Genomic DNA, 16,109 nt, shown 5'->3' with positions numbered 1-16,109 from the left:
GCAGGAATTTTTAGAGATTGCTAACATGTTTAAGACACAAGTGAATTTATATTAATTATCACTGAGGACTCTGAAAGGTAATTTGATTTCCTGCCTTCCCAGTCACACCTCTAATATAATAAAAAAGTCCCAAACTCTTTGTGGCAGGCTGGGTTCAGCCCAGCATGTGTTTGCCACAAATACTTACAGTTGGGAAAACCAGAAACTTCAGATTTTAAATTCATACTTACAGTTGGGAAAACCAGAAACTTAAGATTTTAAATTTGTCTCTAGTATATGGCTTGAGTTTTATATTCTCTGACTTCTGAAGCTATTCAAGAAGGCCAGTTCAGTGAGTTTTTAACAAAGGGTCAATGGGCACAACAAACACTGGTGCTCTGCTCTCCACTAAGCACAGATACCTGGATAGAAAAGTCCTCACAGAGAACTTAGAAACTCTTGCTCTCCACTAAGCACAGATACCTGGACAGAAAAATCCTCACAGAGAACTTAGGAAACTCCTCATAGATAGTTAGGATGTGTCACTCAACCTAGATAGGGCAGATGAATAAAAACATCAAGGAACAGAGATGCACTGTAATCACTGTCCAGATTATTTACAAACAGGAACATAAATTATAGTGGAAAACTGATCTGTTTTAGGAACCTAGATACCTTTTTTCCACTTTTAGAAATCTCAGAAATTGTGAATTACACTTATTTCCATTCCAAAATTCTCAGCTGTCTGTCAGAGAGGACTGAAGTTTGTACCTAGTGGACTGGATAAACACAGTATGAGTATCTATATTACAATTTTTTTGTAAAAATTTTTTGTTCCTTTGAATTTTTTAAAAAATGCATTTTCACCTACTTTTTGTCATTCGTAGTTCAGGAGGATGATTCTTGTCTGAGCTCATATTCTCAACTCGGCCATCCCTAGATCAGCATCTTACCTTAGCATTTGAAAGGTAATATATATATTTTTCATATAATTCTACGCTTTTTTCACCTCCTACTATATCAAGGAATAAAGAATGGAACTGTTAAATAAGAGACTAAGAATGCAAGGCGATAAAGGCATTTACCTGTAAATAAAGTAGTGAGTTATGATGCCATTTGGTTTCTTAGGTGGTGCCCATTTCACTTCTATGAGTGCAGATCCAATTGCTGTAACGATGGGTGGGCCCAATTCTCTAGGAGGTGCTTCAGCAGTTCTTGAATATATTTGACCACCCACTCCACACCCACCTAGAAAAACAGAATTTTGTGTAGCGATGAGAGCTTTGTCCTCAAAAAACCCCAAATATAGTAAAAGCAAATGAATGTCAGGTAAAGAAGTTCCTGATGAAATGGTGCCACATTTCACCTCATCTATTTATTAAATACTCATTTATATTACCACAGCTCTACTGATGAATTTCACCAGTGCAGGTGAGGAGAAACTTGGTTCCAATTTGCAATTTTAGAAAGATTTATTTCAATAGGATTTTGAAAATTTTCATCAAAGTCAAGGAACTTTGTAATTTGGGGGCTCTTCTCTCCTGCCTTTATGATTACCACTTCTTGTTGGTGAGTAGTTACAGAATTGATTCAGTTCTGTATGTTGATTTTCAAAAACTCTTAAGCTGTTTGTGATGAGCTTTTAATAAAATGGCACATATAGCCTAAAATATGTTTTTTAAATCTCCATTTAAAATATTCATAATATAACATGTAGAAATATTTAATGCTTCATTCAGTGCTAGGTTTTCTTTTTACTAGGTAAACATTTGACTCCAATGCAGAAATTAGATTTCATCTGTTTTGCTGAGTTTAATCTAGCAGGAAAATCTCCTTTCCCTTCCAGTCACAGAGGTGAGTCTTAAAATCATCTTACCACTCTGGCATGCTTGTATTCTTATCTCATACAGGGTGTAGGGATCTAGGCCATCAACAAAAGCAAAATGTGCACGTCCTACTGGCTTCACCTGTAGAGTGGGACTGCTTGCATTTAGTAAGATGTTATATTCCAAAGGCACATTGTCAATGAATATCCCTGTTGTGAAACAGAGAAGGAACGGTGATTATCTGAAATGCTAACAAGACAACTTCAAAGAGGCATTCATCATATGCAATTTTAAATGTAAGCCCCCTCTGGAGGTTTTTAACTACTGCCTCTTTTGAAAACTACAATCATCTAGATATAATCTGCAACAGATCCATTTTCAGATTACAATTAGAAGATAGACATTATAGTTCTTGGTTAATAATCAAAATTCAGCTCATCAATGGCTGTGTTGCAATTGCTGCTTCTGGGAAGAGTGAGCTTATGAGTTGGACCCAGCCAGTTTTGTTTATTTATTTTGGAAAGGTGTTCTGGTTTGAAAGAAAATTAGTGAGAGGCTCCAAGTCAGAAATACAATTTAATAGAAAAAACCAAAACAATAAATGCAACAGTACAAAAAGAAACCACTGACAGAGTCCGAAAGTAACCTGACAGCAGTAGCTGAATGTAGGTTCTTAGCCTGCTTCACCAGTAAAGTACAATACAGTAGTTTGAACCAAGAACCATATTATTTTAAATTATATAAAACCAAAATGTTTAGTTTTTGTTTTAAAAAACCACATATTCAAACATTTCCCTCATCTATTGAACCAAGAACCATATTATTTTAAATGATATAAAACCAAATTGTTTAGTTTTTGTTTTAAAAAAACGACATATTCAAACATTTCCCTCATCTGCTCCTATTCCCATGCTATTAATTCCTAATTTACCAGTTCTGTGGAGAAGCTGAAAAAATATTTCTTCACAAGAACAAACTAGGCCATATGCCATCCCTTCAGAACAATTGGCAGGGGTTCCAGTATATTCTCATCTTCTTCCACATGACTTCTCTAGGGCTTTTGTATATTTGCTTGTTTGGGGTTGTTTGGGGTTGGGTTTTTCTTTTGGTAATTAGAAAATGGGCTGTATTTTTAATTTTTGCCCACTATAGATTGCTCTATGCAGACACCAGCAATTTTGTAAAAACAAAAGGTGACCAAAGAAAAATGTGTGCTAAGGGTGTCTCCTTCATTCTGCAGTCACATAAGCAACAGTCTTAAGATAGAACAAAGTACAAACTAGGCAAGGTTCCTTTCTGAAATGAATCAAGATGTATCTGATTAGTAAGAGCACATTTCTCTTTCAACACAACACCTATTTTAGATGTCACAGAGATGTCTTTGTGATTGCACCAAGGACCAAATGCCCATGAGCAGTTCTGACTTGTCCAGACCTTGAGAATCTTTCCATTCGTAACTTTGGAAAACAACTCAACTTTTTTTCCTACTTGCAGTTTTGGTCCTTTTCTGATAAAGTATCTACAGTATCTACATTGATACTATTACCCTGAAGCTACAAAGAGCATTTTTTCCACAGAGATTTCAAGTTTATCTGTGGTACTATAAACAACTGATGTACTTTGGAAGATCAGAAAAATCTTTGAAATACCAAGTTTTTACAATTTTCATAAGAAAAAGAGGGTATAAAAATCCCAAAGATATATCATGCTGCTGCCTAACTAGATGCTAGAAAAAGAAAATGCCATTACACTAAAAAGCTGAAAAAATAGCCCTGAAGTGGAGGCATGACTTCAATCTTATTCAACTGCTCAGCTTACAGGAAGAATAAAGATGTTAGTAGTTATTGGAAGAGGTGAAGGGAGAAGGAGACCAAAAATACAGAAGCCCTAGTGTAAAATTTCCCTTTTTCAGTATAAAAGTTACAAGGAAAACACCAAGATCGAATCATTAAGAATGGAATAATAGAAATACAACTTTTAAAATCAAGCAGGATGTTGCAGAGGAAACCTCTGAGAGGTGATCTTGGAGATGTTTTTCTGCAACAAAGAAAATCTTTTTTTTTTGACTGACATGTGGAGGATTAAATGCTCCAGAAAAGTTCACTTGAGTGTGCATTGTATAATTTTGCCAGTAATTAAACATATATTGTTACGGCTAAACTAGTAGTCCTCTTTCTCCTCCTTTTAAACAAATACTATTATTTTGCCCCCTATAATTGGAAGGCCTGTAAAGGATACAATAGAATATCTGAAAGTAAGAATTTGAAATGGCAGACAGCACATCAAATAGAAGCATTTTTTAAACCTCATATTTAAGGTCCCCTTCTCCTCTAGTCCTGACAACAGACCAGATATTTCAGCCAGAAACCCCCACTATCTTATGAAAGGGACACATAATTCAGTTTTGTGCATCTGAGCAGTGCTTTTTTTCTAGGCAAAATTCACCAGAAATCTTTGAAACTGTAACTATTCAAAATGGTTGATTTCCCAAGGAAGATTAAATACAAACAAGGACAGCTGAATCCAGCCATCACTATTCAGCAAAGGACATTTATTTCCAAATAAATGACCTCTCCAACAATGCTGGATAAATTTCAATCCATGTAAGAAATTATTTAAAAACTCCACCCTACAACTGCATCCTAAAATTCTGCTAAATGTTGCAATATAGGAACAATACCAATAATAAATATGCTCAGAGAAAAAATATTCTCCAAAAATGAAAATGAAATTGTAAATAAAATCAAGTAAACGTCCTGAAAAAATTCTAATATCCAATGGAAATCCTTCTGCAATTTGATCAAATTCATCAAATACTAATGTCAAAGGACCACTTCATAATCTGAAAAATTGTAATAAATATTCATACAACACAGAGACTTGCAAAAAATCCCCTTTCTTCTAGAACAGCCTTCAGCATCTGCAGCCAGTCTGAAACCACCACCTTGTGTGCTTTGATGACTGAAGGAAACGAAATGGGCATATTTGTTAAAGTCAGCTGGGAAACCACACGACTTGGTTAGTTCCAGAGTTCATAAATTTATGTCAGAATAAAAGGAACCGTAAAAGCACAAGTGAACCAATTTACCCTAAGTGCAAATGGCAGTTTTGTTATTTGGTGTCAAAGTTACCATGAGCACAATGACAACCTGCCATAACACATTTTCATGTTCACTAAAGAACAAGGATTTAGTTGGTTAATATTCCCAGCAATACTCTTTTTCATAATTTACAACAACTAGATGCTGATAGGTTATTTAACATTTATGAAGTTAAGATGTAATCAGAAAAACCCTGATTATCTTTACAAATAAAAAAGTTAAATTATTCTACTTTTTTTTTTTTTCTCTGTGATTTCATTTCACAGCAGGTGCACATTTTGCAATGGGCCAAGTCAATCAAATGAAACCTTGGGTTTTTGTGGGCATTTTTGGCTAACATTTAATGGACAATTCTGTGCAAAACTCTGCAAATTAGGTTTGACGGCTCTGTGTACTTCAAAACTAGGCTAGGTCAAAAATAGAATTTGCAGCACAAGATGCTTTGAATTGGAAGCTGGGGGGGAGGGAAGCTACAGTCTTTTACAGACTGGTCACCAAAAATCTGTCTATTGCTGGCAAATTGCTTACTAAGATGTGAAACCCTATCATAATTTAAGCAAAATAGTTAAACTGTTTCAGCAAAGTAAGAATGTCATCTCTTTTAAAGTAATATTTTAATATATAAATTTACACAATAAAACAATCTATTTGGCTTCCTGAGATTAAGTATTTACATTATGCTACAAATATACAGATATCTCAGTCTGGTTGTATCAAGTATTCCCAAGAAGACTCTGAAAACAGTAACAGCTGGAGAAGCTGACTGCTTTCAAGATGCAGAACACTGGATATTGAGCTTGAAAATGTTGTCCTACAGTGAGGTGGAGAAATCAATAATTTACACAAGAAAACAAAGTTGAGAAAATGTAACATTGGCTTAGCAAAAGTTAGATTTGTTAGGCCACCAATAAAGAAGAAACCAGGTTAGCTGGGGAAGCTAAGTGACAAATAAATGGCATTCAATTACCATATTTGATGCCAGGATGAATAAAGTAGGAATTCAGATGTTATAAAACTTTCATTCTAATTGATAAGCAAACCCAGAAGTGGATGGAGTGTTACAACATGATGAAGACATTTTAATCCAGATGATCATTAACATACGAAGCAAGTAACCTAGGAGCAGAGGACAGGATCTTCTTTTAAGCATGTTCAGCTTTCATGTTATCACCAATAGCAACTGAAGACACCTAGAAGAATCAGGCCCCCAGTGAGGACCAGTGGGGATGTCAATGAATGGGAATACAGAATGGCTACCTGCCTACCTATAAATAACACTTACGGACATATCTTGGGAAAATTATGGGGTGGTTTTTTTGTGGTTTTTTTTCCATTCAGCTTTCTACTCTCCATGGCACTAATAGTTGTTCCGTAATAATTGTAACATGTCCTTCCATGGCATATCAGTGAAATGTACCACACCTTTGAGGTCTGTGCACCGAGGCAATGCAACACAAGATAATGGGATACCTATCTCAGAAAATAAAGTCCTATTTTCCACACTGAGTGAGGTGTGTTATATATTTTTTTCTGAATCCATCACTTTAACCACTGCAGGGCCACCTTGTTATTTAGCTAAGTCAGGAGTTTTGAATGCTACATATCTGTAAAGTCATAAGATTTAGATATATTACAGATGCTGAAACATTATAATTAAAACCATCCAAAAGGAAGGACTGTGTAATATGATGTGTCCATAATTAATCCTGAGGGTGATTATTTGATCCAGATTTATTACAGCAGATACGATAGAATGCCAAAGCATCTCTGATATCCACAGACAGGAAGACATTACGAACAACTACCCTCTCATCAAAACTTCATTAATTAAAAGCACTTTTCTTTCATGGAGACTATACCAGTGAAACAACTGTTTCACCCAAGAGTGACTGCCAAGCCTGACAATGCTTACAAGGAAAGCTGCATTCTGGGTTTATAAGGGAAATCTATGTTATCTCAGTATAAATTATTGTGAAACAAGGATTCATGCATAGATAAAAAAATAGAGCAGAAAAAAAAGAGTAGTTAGTCTATGCACAGTGACATAAATAAGGATAAGAAGCTGTAGATGTTTTAGGCTAACCCTATGAAGCTGAGAATGTATGTGGTCCCAGACGACTATGTATAGACCATGTTAGTGGGATATATGCCATTACAGAAGACCAGAACCTCCAGAACAAACCTCCACCTACATCCCCCCAGTCTTCCTCTTAGGAAAAAAAACCCACTAGGAGGACAAAGGACCTCAGACTGAGGAAGAAGCAGGATTATGAAGGGTCAAAAATTAATTTCTTAGCTTCTGCTTGCAATCATGCTTCTGCACCCAGCTTTTAGTAGCATTAGTAGCATTTAGTAGCTTTCAGTAACATTTCTCTGAGGTTAGTACACCCCATTCCTGTCAGATCAACTAGTGGACCTGAGGTGCTATAATAAAAGGAACAGCAAGATTTGCTTTCCTGCTTTTTTCTTGACTAAGAAAAAAATGAACCCCGTCCCAGCTGAAACCAGGACAATTACCAACAGGTTCACTGTATAAATGAAAACAAAATCCTTTATTCATATTTAAAACCTCAAATAATTGGCCCCACAACAAGAAGGCAGAGAGGAAGGGTCCAAGTCATCAAATATCCATGGAAGTGAGATATGTGTTCAAGATGAATCCCAGTACCTTGGAAGAAGGACATGTGCCTTCCCTGACTGAGGAGAATGATTACTACAGATGTGTGAATACCTCAACCCTTCATCTTCTACAGAGCCATAATGTCCTGTCTCCTCACCCCTCTGATTGTGTGGTTTCAGCATACATGAACCTTCATATGGACAATCTTAATTGCTACATAATCAAATGTACTATGGTTTTCCTTGCAGGCTTGCAACCTACTGCGAGGAACAGGAATTTAAGCAGCTGGAAAAGGTTTATATACCTAAGGAAAAAACCTTACATGCCATTTGAATTCACCTGCCTTCTGCTGGGTTCTAAATCCTTTCAGGCAGTTGGGGGAAAAGTTTAATTTAAGATTTTAATCTTTTTCATATATTATAGCATTTCTATAATGGATTTTGTGCTCCTGAAAACTAAAAGATTGACAGCTCAGGGTATTATGGATTTATTAATCATTGCTTAAATGGGTAGGGTGAATGCTGCTAAGCACTGCCACAATACTTGAGATCCCAGCCTTGAAGGCAAAAATACTTTTTCTAGGTGACTTTATTTTTAATGTCAATTGACTCTACTTTGACTGCTATGCAAGGATAGAACATCCTAAATAATTAGGAAGAGGAGACATAAAAAACTTCTATGAGTTCATTGATAAACATATTGCTGTTATTGCAATATGCAAACATCTGAAGTTTCTAAAAAAATTGACCTAATTTTAACTTACAACCCACCAATATCTACAAACTGGAAAACACCTTGGCTGAAGATGAACTACACTAGACAGAAAATTGATCATTTACAATGCTTGCACCATCCCACAATAACTACAGCATATAATTTTTATAACATCAATAAAGTACACCAATCCCTTAAGCTATTATATATATTAATGAAACAGAGCACAGTTTCCCATATAAAAAGATGCTATTATTCAATTATTCCTTCTTATCCCACCTCTGTAGCAGGCCAAGACCACCTGGTCATGGTAGGAAAAGAGTAACTAGAGGAAAAACATTTATGTGTCTTTGCTGACCCACCATCCTGCAAGGTAACATGTTCACATAACACTATGGTGCTCTGGCAAATAAAATTTACTTAATCAGGTCAAAGCTAGCACAGGATCTCTGTGTCACACAACCTAAAAGGCTGTCAGGTTTCCCTGGTGATAGGTTAGTCTGAACACAAGGGAAAACTTATAATTGGTTGGGGTTTTTTCCTTAATGCTTACATTCAATAATAGTTTACAAGACTAAATTAACATATGGGGTTTTGATCAGTCAAACCTCACAATACCCATGTCAAGTATCTAGGTCAATATTATTAAAATAATGTGTCTCTAGGACACAGCAGTTTTAGATACTGGTTATTTAAATCATGCGAACACTAGAGCCAAATATGAAAAATAAAAATATCATAATGTTTCAGCTGCCTACCTGAATATGCTAATTTTTTCATCCTTTCATTTTGCTACAAAGTATTACACAGAAATACAGTCTTACCTGGTACATCCCAAGCTAGAAATATAGAATATGCATCAATTACGGTGACATTATACGGGACATGAATTTTCTCTGGTGTTCCTACTGGTGTTTGTATAACATATTTATCACTAGTGTTGCTGCCACCCCAAGTGCTGGCTTCCAGCTGGTAAACATATCTGAGCAAACACAGAAAGATCAGTAGATACTATGGTTAGAAGCTTTAGGCATATCAGTAACAGAACATTTCCGTTTTCACCAATTTAAAGTGAATAGGCTATACAAATGCTGCATGAGTGAAGATTTTCACCTTTAAGTTTTCTTAATGTGAGAAAAGTAACTCCTTAGAATAATAATGTTAATACTAAAATTCACATATGCTTATGTGAGAGAGAGAAGTATTGACTCAAAAGGTGTCAAAACTAATTTCGGAGTAGCCTCTATAAAAATATCAGCAGTTGCTTTTGAGCCTATATGTTCAATATGAACGGAAATTGCATTATATATGTCATATAAAAAATCAAATTTTGCAAATTATATGCCATGTGGGAAAAATATCTACCAATGAGCTACCAACAACCAGCCAAGAAAAAAAAAATTACAAAAGCTTCCACATCTTTGAATCAAAATGACCTATTCTCAGAAAAGGTAAAAATGAGAAGTCCTTTGATTAAGGCCTTTCCAACATTTGGAAGCTTCCTAAAAGTGTTCTACCAATTTTCAGTAATTAAGTAATATTGTAAGAGAGTTTTCTTTTGTTGAGAGTAACATATTTTGTACATTTCACTAACACACATACACAAATTTTGAACACCTTTCACCTATTACCAGAGCTCTTTACCATGCCTTACCTACTGTTAGGCTGCAGGTTAACATCTGTGAAATTCAGGTCTGTACCGTTACCCAGGAAAATCTGTTCTCCATCACGAAATAATCGATACTGAGTAATGAGTCCATTGGGTTTCTTTGGTTTACTCCAGTACATTTCCACTTCTGTTGAGCTGACTATGATATGATGAGGTTTTGGCCATACCCCTATGAAAACGGTGACACTATTTAATTTTATGACAGAAACATAAAGGGTTTGGGGCTTTTTCCCCACAGTTTGTGCTGTTGTTTTCAGCAATGCAATGAAAGCATAAAATATTGTCAGAGAGAATGAGAGGGTTTGTGCTTTTCAGCAATGCAATGAAAGCATAAAACATTGTCAGAGAGAATGAGAATTTAACAAGACTTTCTGTATTTATCTCATAACAAATGCAACCAATTAGACAAGGTACAGATTAATAGAGAACAACATCAAAGGCTGCAGCCTTTATATGCCCAGTTGTCTCTGCATATTTATTTGTGTTTTAGAAAATATGCATCTGCTAATTTTCAGCAATGCAATGAAAGCATAAAACATTGTCAGAGAGAATGAGAATTTAACAAGACTTTCTGTATTTATCTCATAACAAATGCAACCAATTAGACAAGGTACAGATTAATAGAGAACAACATCAAAGGCTGCAGCCTTTATATGCCCAGTTGTCTCTGCATATTTATTTGTGTTTTAGAAAATATGCATCTGCTAATTCTAACCTTGTTAACTTACAGATGAACTTGGGGAAATTTTCACAAAAAGAAAGTAGAAATGCAGTATGAGGCAGTCAGTATAAAGAGTGTGGTAAGAAACAAATACTCCAAGAGAGATAGAGTGTCTTGTGTAAATTTATACATGATAGCTTGATGGATGATAGTGGAGTTTTGCACCTTGTTAAACCATCAGAAAGTACAAGCCCATATGACCACCTCTTTATAGTTCTATAAGAATGCCTTTTTCCCTTACCATGAGGAGCAGCTTGTAAAGTTTGACCTGAAAGTGGCTGGCTAGAAGCACACCCAGCAGATGTACATGCAGTAAGTATGAAGCTGTAATTAGTGTATGGCTGCAGACCTAGAAAGAGCAAACAGAGGTTAGGCTGAGATGTTGACATCAGTCATCCCAAGAATTGTATCACTACATAGACAGTTACTGGACTTAAAGTTAACTTCTAGCATTTTTGGCAAACAGAAAATATGAACCACTCTTATATTATAACTGAAAAATAATGAAATGTTGAATTCTTTCTTATTTAGATATATATCTCCTCTACCACTTTAAAAAACCCAACAAAACTATTCAGGTTGAACGTCTCTCTATGCTGCAATTCATCTATGGATGTCCCTCATATGGACATATCTGAATTAGCTTCAAATCAAAAAAACTTCAATGGCACTTGTAGCACAGGAACAACTTACCTGGTCCCTAATAGATTTTTTTTCTGTTGTTATTTCATTGGGGTTTTTAACCTATGCTTATGCCTGTTCAAAATGGTAAAAAAATAACTGGAAAGCACCTAAACATTCTTGGCACAGACATAATAACTATCACTGGTAATGACCATAGAATTTCAAAGGTTTGCAACAGAAAAACATCTGAAAGTGTACTTGTTAAGAGTTTTGGACTTGTAATGTTTTGAAAATGTATTTCAAATACATTTGCAACAATAAGAAAAATATAATAAAATACTCTCTGGTACATGAAATACTCTTGCCCCTTCCCAACTTCAATTTGTTCATTTTCCCCCTATTTTTTCCTATTTTTTCTAAGACTTTACCACAAATGCTATAAAGCAGTTAGAACCAGGGCTGACAACCTCATTACAAGATATTAATTTTAGTTACTTGTAATTCTTTTAACTATTTTTTTCAGCTTGAACCTTCTATGCTGGATATCCTCAAATGGGATTAGAAGGGAATATATTGCTTTGACTTTTCCTTGGAAATTTTCAAACATCCTTTTGCTGTGTGTCAGTGAATTCAGATTTGACATCAAGTTCCCTGTGGTTTAAGAATTTGACTTTCAGGAATCCTCATAAAATTACACTCATAATTTGACTAAGATACTAAGCTTTTAAAATAGCCAATTCTGTGCACCCATTAAAGGATTCCTACAGTTAAACTGTTAAAGATGCAGATTTCTGTGAATCTATCTTGAACACCTCAGATCTCAGCTTTGACTGCTGATCAGCTGCCTCACAGGGCATGCTCCAGCCCAGGATATAGCATTGCTAAACTACTGTTTTGGATATTTCTCAAAATCAATCTTTTGAGATGATATTAACAGGCATAAACCTGTTAACAGGCAAAAACCTCTCACTCATGTTTTCAAAGATCCTCTTGTTAACACCTCATAATGCATTAAAAAAAAGTTCCTGTTCCTGAATGCAAAGGATACAAACAGCAACACAACAAAAAGCAAATTATACACAGAAACTATTTGAAAATATTAAAACTGAAAAAGTGAACACACACAAACTAGGAAATCCTAGCACCAGGATGTTGCACAATCTGAACTGATCCCCTGTTGTACACAGGCTTTGTGGCACAGTCCTTTCTAAAACTGCCTCCAACATGTGATCTCTGGCCTGACTAACTGTACATAATTTGAGACTTTTTTGTAGTGTCCATCCCTAAAGTATATAGATGTTTTACTAACATCAACCAGCTGAGCATTCCAAATAGCTTAATTTAGTACCAGAACAAAAAAAACCTAACAACACAACCAACCAAAGAAAGAAACCACAACTCTCCAAAAAGCCAAAAGAGAAAGATTTCTGTGTCAGAATCAGGATGCTGATTCAAAGAGCTTAAAAAAACCAAAAGAAAGATTTCTGTGTCAGAATCAGGATGCTGATTCAAAGAGCTTAAGGAAAACAAAGGTCTCCCCAGACTTGCCAGGAGGCCATCTGGGATGCCTGGGACCTGGCTGTCAGAGTACTTGGTGTTATGCAAAACTTTAAAAACTGGTGCCTTCAGCTGCAGCTTCGAGAGCTCAGGAAATTTCAGTCTCAGGCACGGTGTCCAGAAAAGAAGTAAGACATGGTTGTGACAAACTGTGAAAGTCTGAGACATGCCTTCCTCAGTAATGCAGCTTGAACAAATACGACTGCCCTGGCTATCAGGCCATTTCCTTTGGCAGTCCATGCCCCTCAGTGATCCACATTTCATCCCTCTGTGTGTTGGCACCATCTCTGTTGCCTTCCTCACCGTAGTCCATGCCCCTCAGTGATCCACATTTGATCCCTCTGTGTGTTGGCACCATCCCTGTTGCCTTCCTCACCGTGCTCTATGTTCCAGTGTTCATACCTCCCTGACTTTTGCCAAGCAGAAAGGGAATGTAGACCTGGGCAGATGCAGAATTCGGCCCCTCTACGTGGAGATTCCCAAGAGGAATAAACCTATCAAACACAGCCAAAGCTGAGTCAGCAGTCCTACACACAGGGACTTAATTTCATTCTTCCCTGGAAGAGGTACAGCTTGTGGACTGAATGAGGCAATAACCCTAGATGCAAATGACTGTACTGCTCAGTAATGCAGATTGCTTGTGTGAAGGAGTCTGGATTAGGATTATACAGGTCAATTCATACATATTACACAGGTCAATTTTTAAATATGTGGCTTTGTGCCCTTAATAATGTACTTTCCAATGTAGCTCCTATGCCTAAATGGAATTATTTCAAGAGCAATGCAATTCTGTGACAATAAAAATATTTGGGCAAGATATTTGTTTATAAACAAATCTTTGCTTATACCCAGTACAAAGACATTTTAATTAAAACAAACAAATAGAGTGAAAGAAGAAGCAACAGTTATGTAGAAAGGTAGAATACTGAATGGAAGACATGCAGTCTGCTTAACAAATTGAACAAGACATGAAGGAGAGAAAATAAAGAGATGACTCAGAGGGACAGCCCTGGCTGTAACCTAATCATGAACTGGAAGAGAAGAAAAATCATCTGAACACTGAGTATAAAAGTAAGGAGGGAGAAAACGACAGTTGCAGACTAGAGAGAGGCCGAGGCATGGAGGAAAGCCAAGTATTTAACATTTCAGGATAGAAAAGATTACTGTGGCAACAAATTACTTGAATTCCCCTAAAGGGAGTCATGTTCACTTTTAAAGGAAACATGCATAATAAAGCAATACTCATTTACAACTGCACTTTAAAGAGAAAAATGAGCATTAAAAAAAGAGCACATGGTTTCACTAAATTTATTGGTGAAATTCTGATACCTGAAACTCTAGCCATACATGGAGCAGTCACAGCAGATTTTTATCTAGGTTGTTAAAGCTTTGCATTAAACACCTTGTCTTAGGCATGCTTTGGAAAGCTCTGTGAAAATCTATGTATGTGATTGATAATAAAAAACCCAAGTAAGATAATCTTGAAACACAATCATCATTTTGCTTTTCCAATGTCTCTACTTGATTGTTCACTAGAGGATACTCCTCCCCTCCTTTTCGTTTTTGGTCTATTATTGGGTCAGTGGGTTCGTATGTGTGTTAACCCTTTTTTGTTGTTGTTGCTGTCAATTTAGCAGTCTACTTTGTTATTGCAGCATTCATCATTTGCCAAAGGGCTGTGAAACAGAGGGGCTTTTTTAAAGGATGCATTCTTCTATTAGCTGAATCAATTCCTTCTGATACTGTTTGTCTCCATTTGTGGATATGGCTCCAGCAAGGTCAGTAATTAGCTCCCAGGATAATGCTCCTGGGCCCTGCCATGGGAATTTTACTCAAGAGGATGTCAGATTGCTTGACCACAGCCCCACACAACCTCTCCACCCCCAAGACTTCTCTTTAGAAAAATATTATTAATGACTCAGTGCTGCACATGGAGATAGACTTGGCCAATGACAATATTTCAGTATCCCTTTAGTTTTCACTACCTCAAAATGGAGAATCTGTTCAGACGAAGGAATTTCAACCTATTCAGCCATAAAGTATTCTTAATATTGTTTCTTTTACTGAAACAAACATCAATGATCTTCCTTGGCTTTTACCTAAAAATGCCTGATTCTGCAAATTGTTGATAAAGCTTCATACTCCGGATATAACCTTTAGTGTATTAAAAAGGGGTAGTTGAGAAGACTTTTGCTATTAACCCACCTGCTGCTGCTGAAGAGGGCACTCTTAGCTTTCTTTTACAATTCCCTTAATTATTTTCTTCAGTTTTACCCTCTGCCTGGCTCCACTGCAAAGCATTAGCAGGCCCATTTGTAAAGTAGTAGTAACACAAAGTGAAACATTGCCATAACTGTCATCCAAATTGTTCTGTACAGGGTAGTGGAAGTGTTCAGTAATAAATGATATAAAAAGGTCTTTTATTGACAAGCTGCCATGTGCTGTTTGCATTAGAGAATATGAGAAGATGATGGCTGCTGCCCCTAGGTCCCAGTGGCATTCAACTCAGTGAGATAGCAGAAAATGCTTCAGTTTGCTTAAAGCATTGATAACACCTCTAAATAATTAACTGAGGACTTCCTGTCTTCAATTACTTAATGCTTTTTTTAACATCTTGAGAGGATTATAAGCAATTTATGGATTTCACATGATGAGCACATTCACCGCTATTCCCACAAAGCATTTGTGGGATCATGTTTCCAAAGCTTTGATGTAATTAAAAATAAGCAGCAAGACAATGGTGCAGTGGCAAGGTGCTAGCCTTCTCGTCTGCTATTTGCAAGACCCTAGATTCAAAGTCTCGAGAAATACTGATGCTACAGCTTCATTAATGTTCAACTGTTGCTCAGGGAAAAGCAGACTGTTTTGAAAAAAAAAAAAGAAAGAAAAAAAAAAGGAAGATAGGAAAATTGAAACACACAACCACAGGGAATAAGACAAACAGTTCAAACATTTGAGATTATGTATGAAGTAAATTTGATTCTTTTATCGTATTCTTTTAATTTAGAGAGCAATAATTATCCACATTGCTAAATCACTGTCATGAGTTCCACATTATTACCTAAGGAAGGTCCTGCAGAAAACAAAAAAAAAAAGGAAGATAGGAAAATTGAAACACACAACCACAGGGAATAAGACAAACAGTTCAAACATTTGAGATTATGTATGAAGTAAATTTGATTCTTTTATCGTATTCTTTTAATTTAGAGAGCAATAATTATCCACATTGCTAAATCACTGTCATGAGTTCCACATTATTACCTAAGGAAGGTCCTGCAGAAAACAGAATTGATTATGA

General features: G+C 36.1%; 1 protein-coding gene across 1 annotated transcript in view; it reads right to left on the bottom strand.

Moving 5' to 3' along the window:
* Positions 1-16,109, bottom strand: part of LOC103807308 (usherin-like) — a gene marked incomplete at its 5' end in the record, with an annotated part of 81,574 nt that overhangs the window by 57,567 nt on the left and 7,898 nt on the right. Inside the window, 5 exon segments of the mRNA XM_009080036.1 lie at positions 1,065-1,227; positions 1,856-2,014; positions 9,065-9,222; positions 9,895-10,078; positions 10,872-10,979. Coding sequence (XP_009078284.1) covers positions 1,065-1,227; positions 1,856-2,014; positions 9,065-9,222; positions 9,895-10,078; positions 10,872-10,979 — 772 coding nt within the window.

The sequence above is a fragment of the Acanthisitta chloris genome, unplaced genomic scaffold, assembly GCF_000695815.1.
Source record: "Acanthisitta chloris isolate BGI_N310 unplaced genomic scaffold, ASM69581v1 scaffold1158, whole genome shotgun sequence".
NCBI classification, from domain to species: domain Eukaryota; kingdom Metazoa; phylum Chordata; class Aves; order Passeriformes; family Acanthisittidae; genus Acanthisitta; species Acanthisitta chloris.
This window is presented reverse-complemented; position numbering and strand designations above follow the sequence as displayed.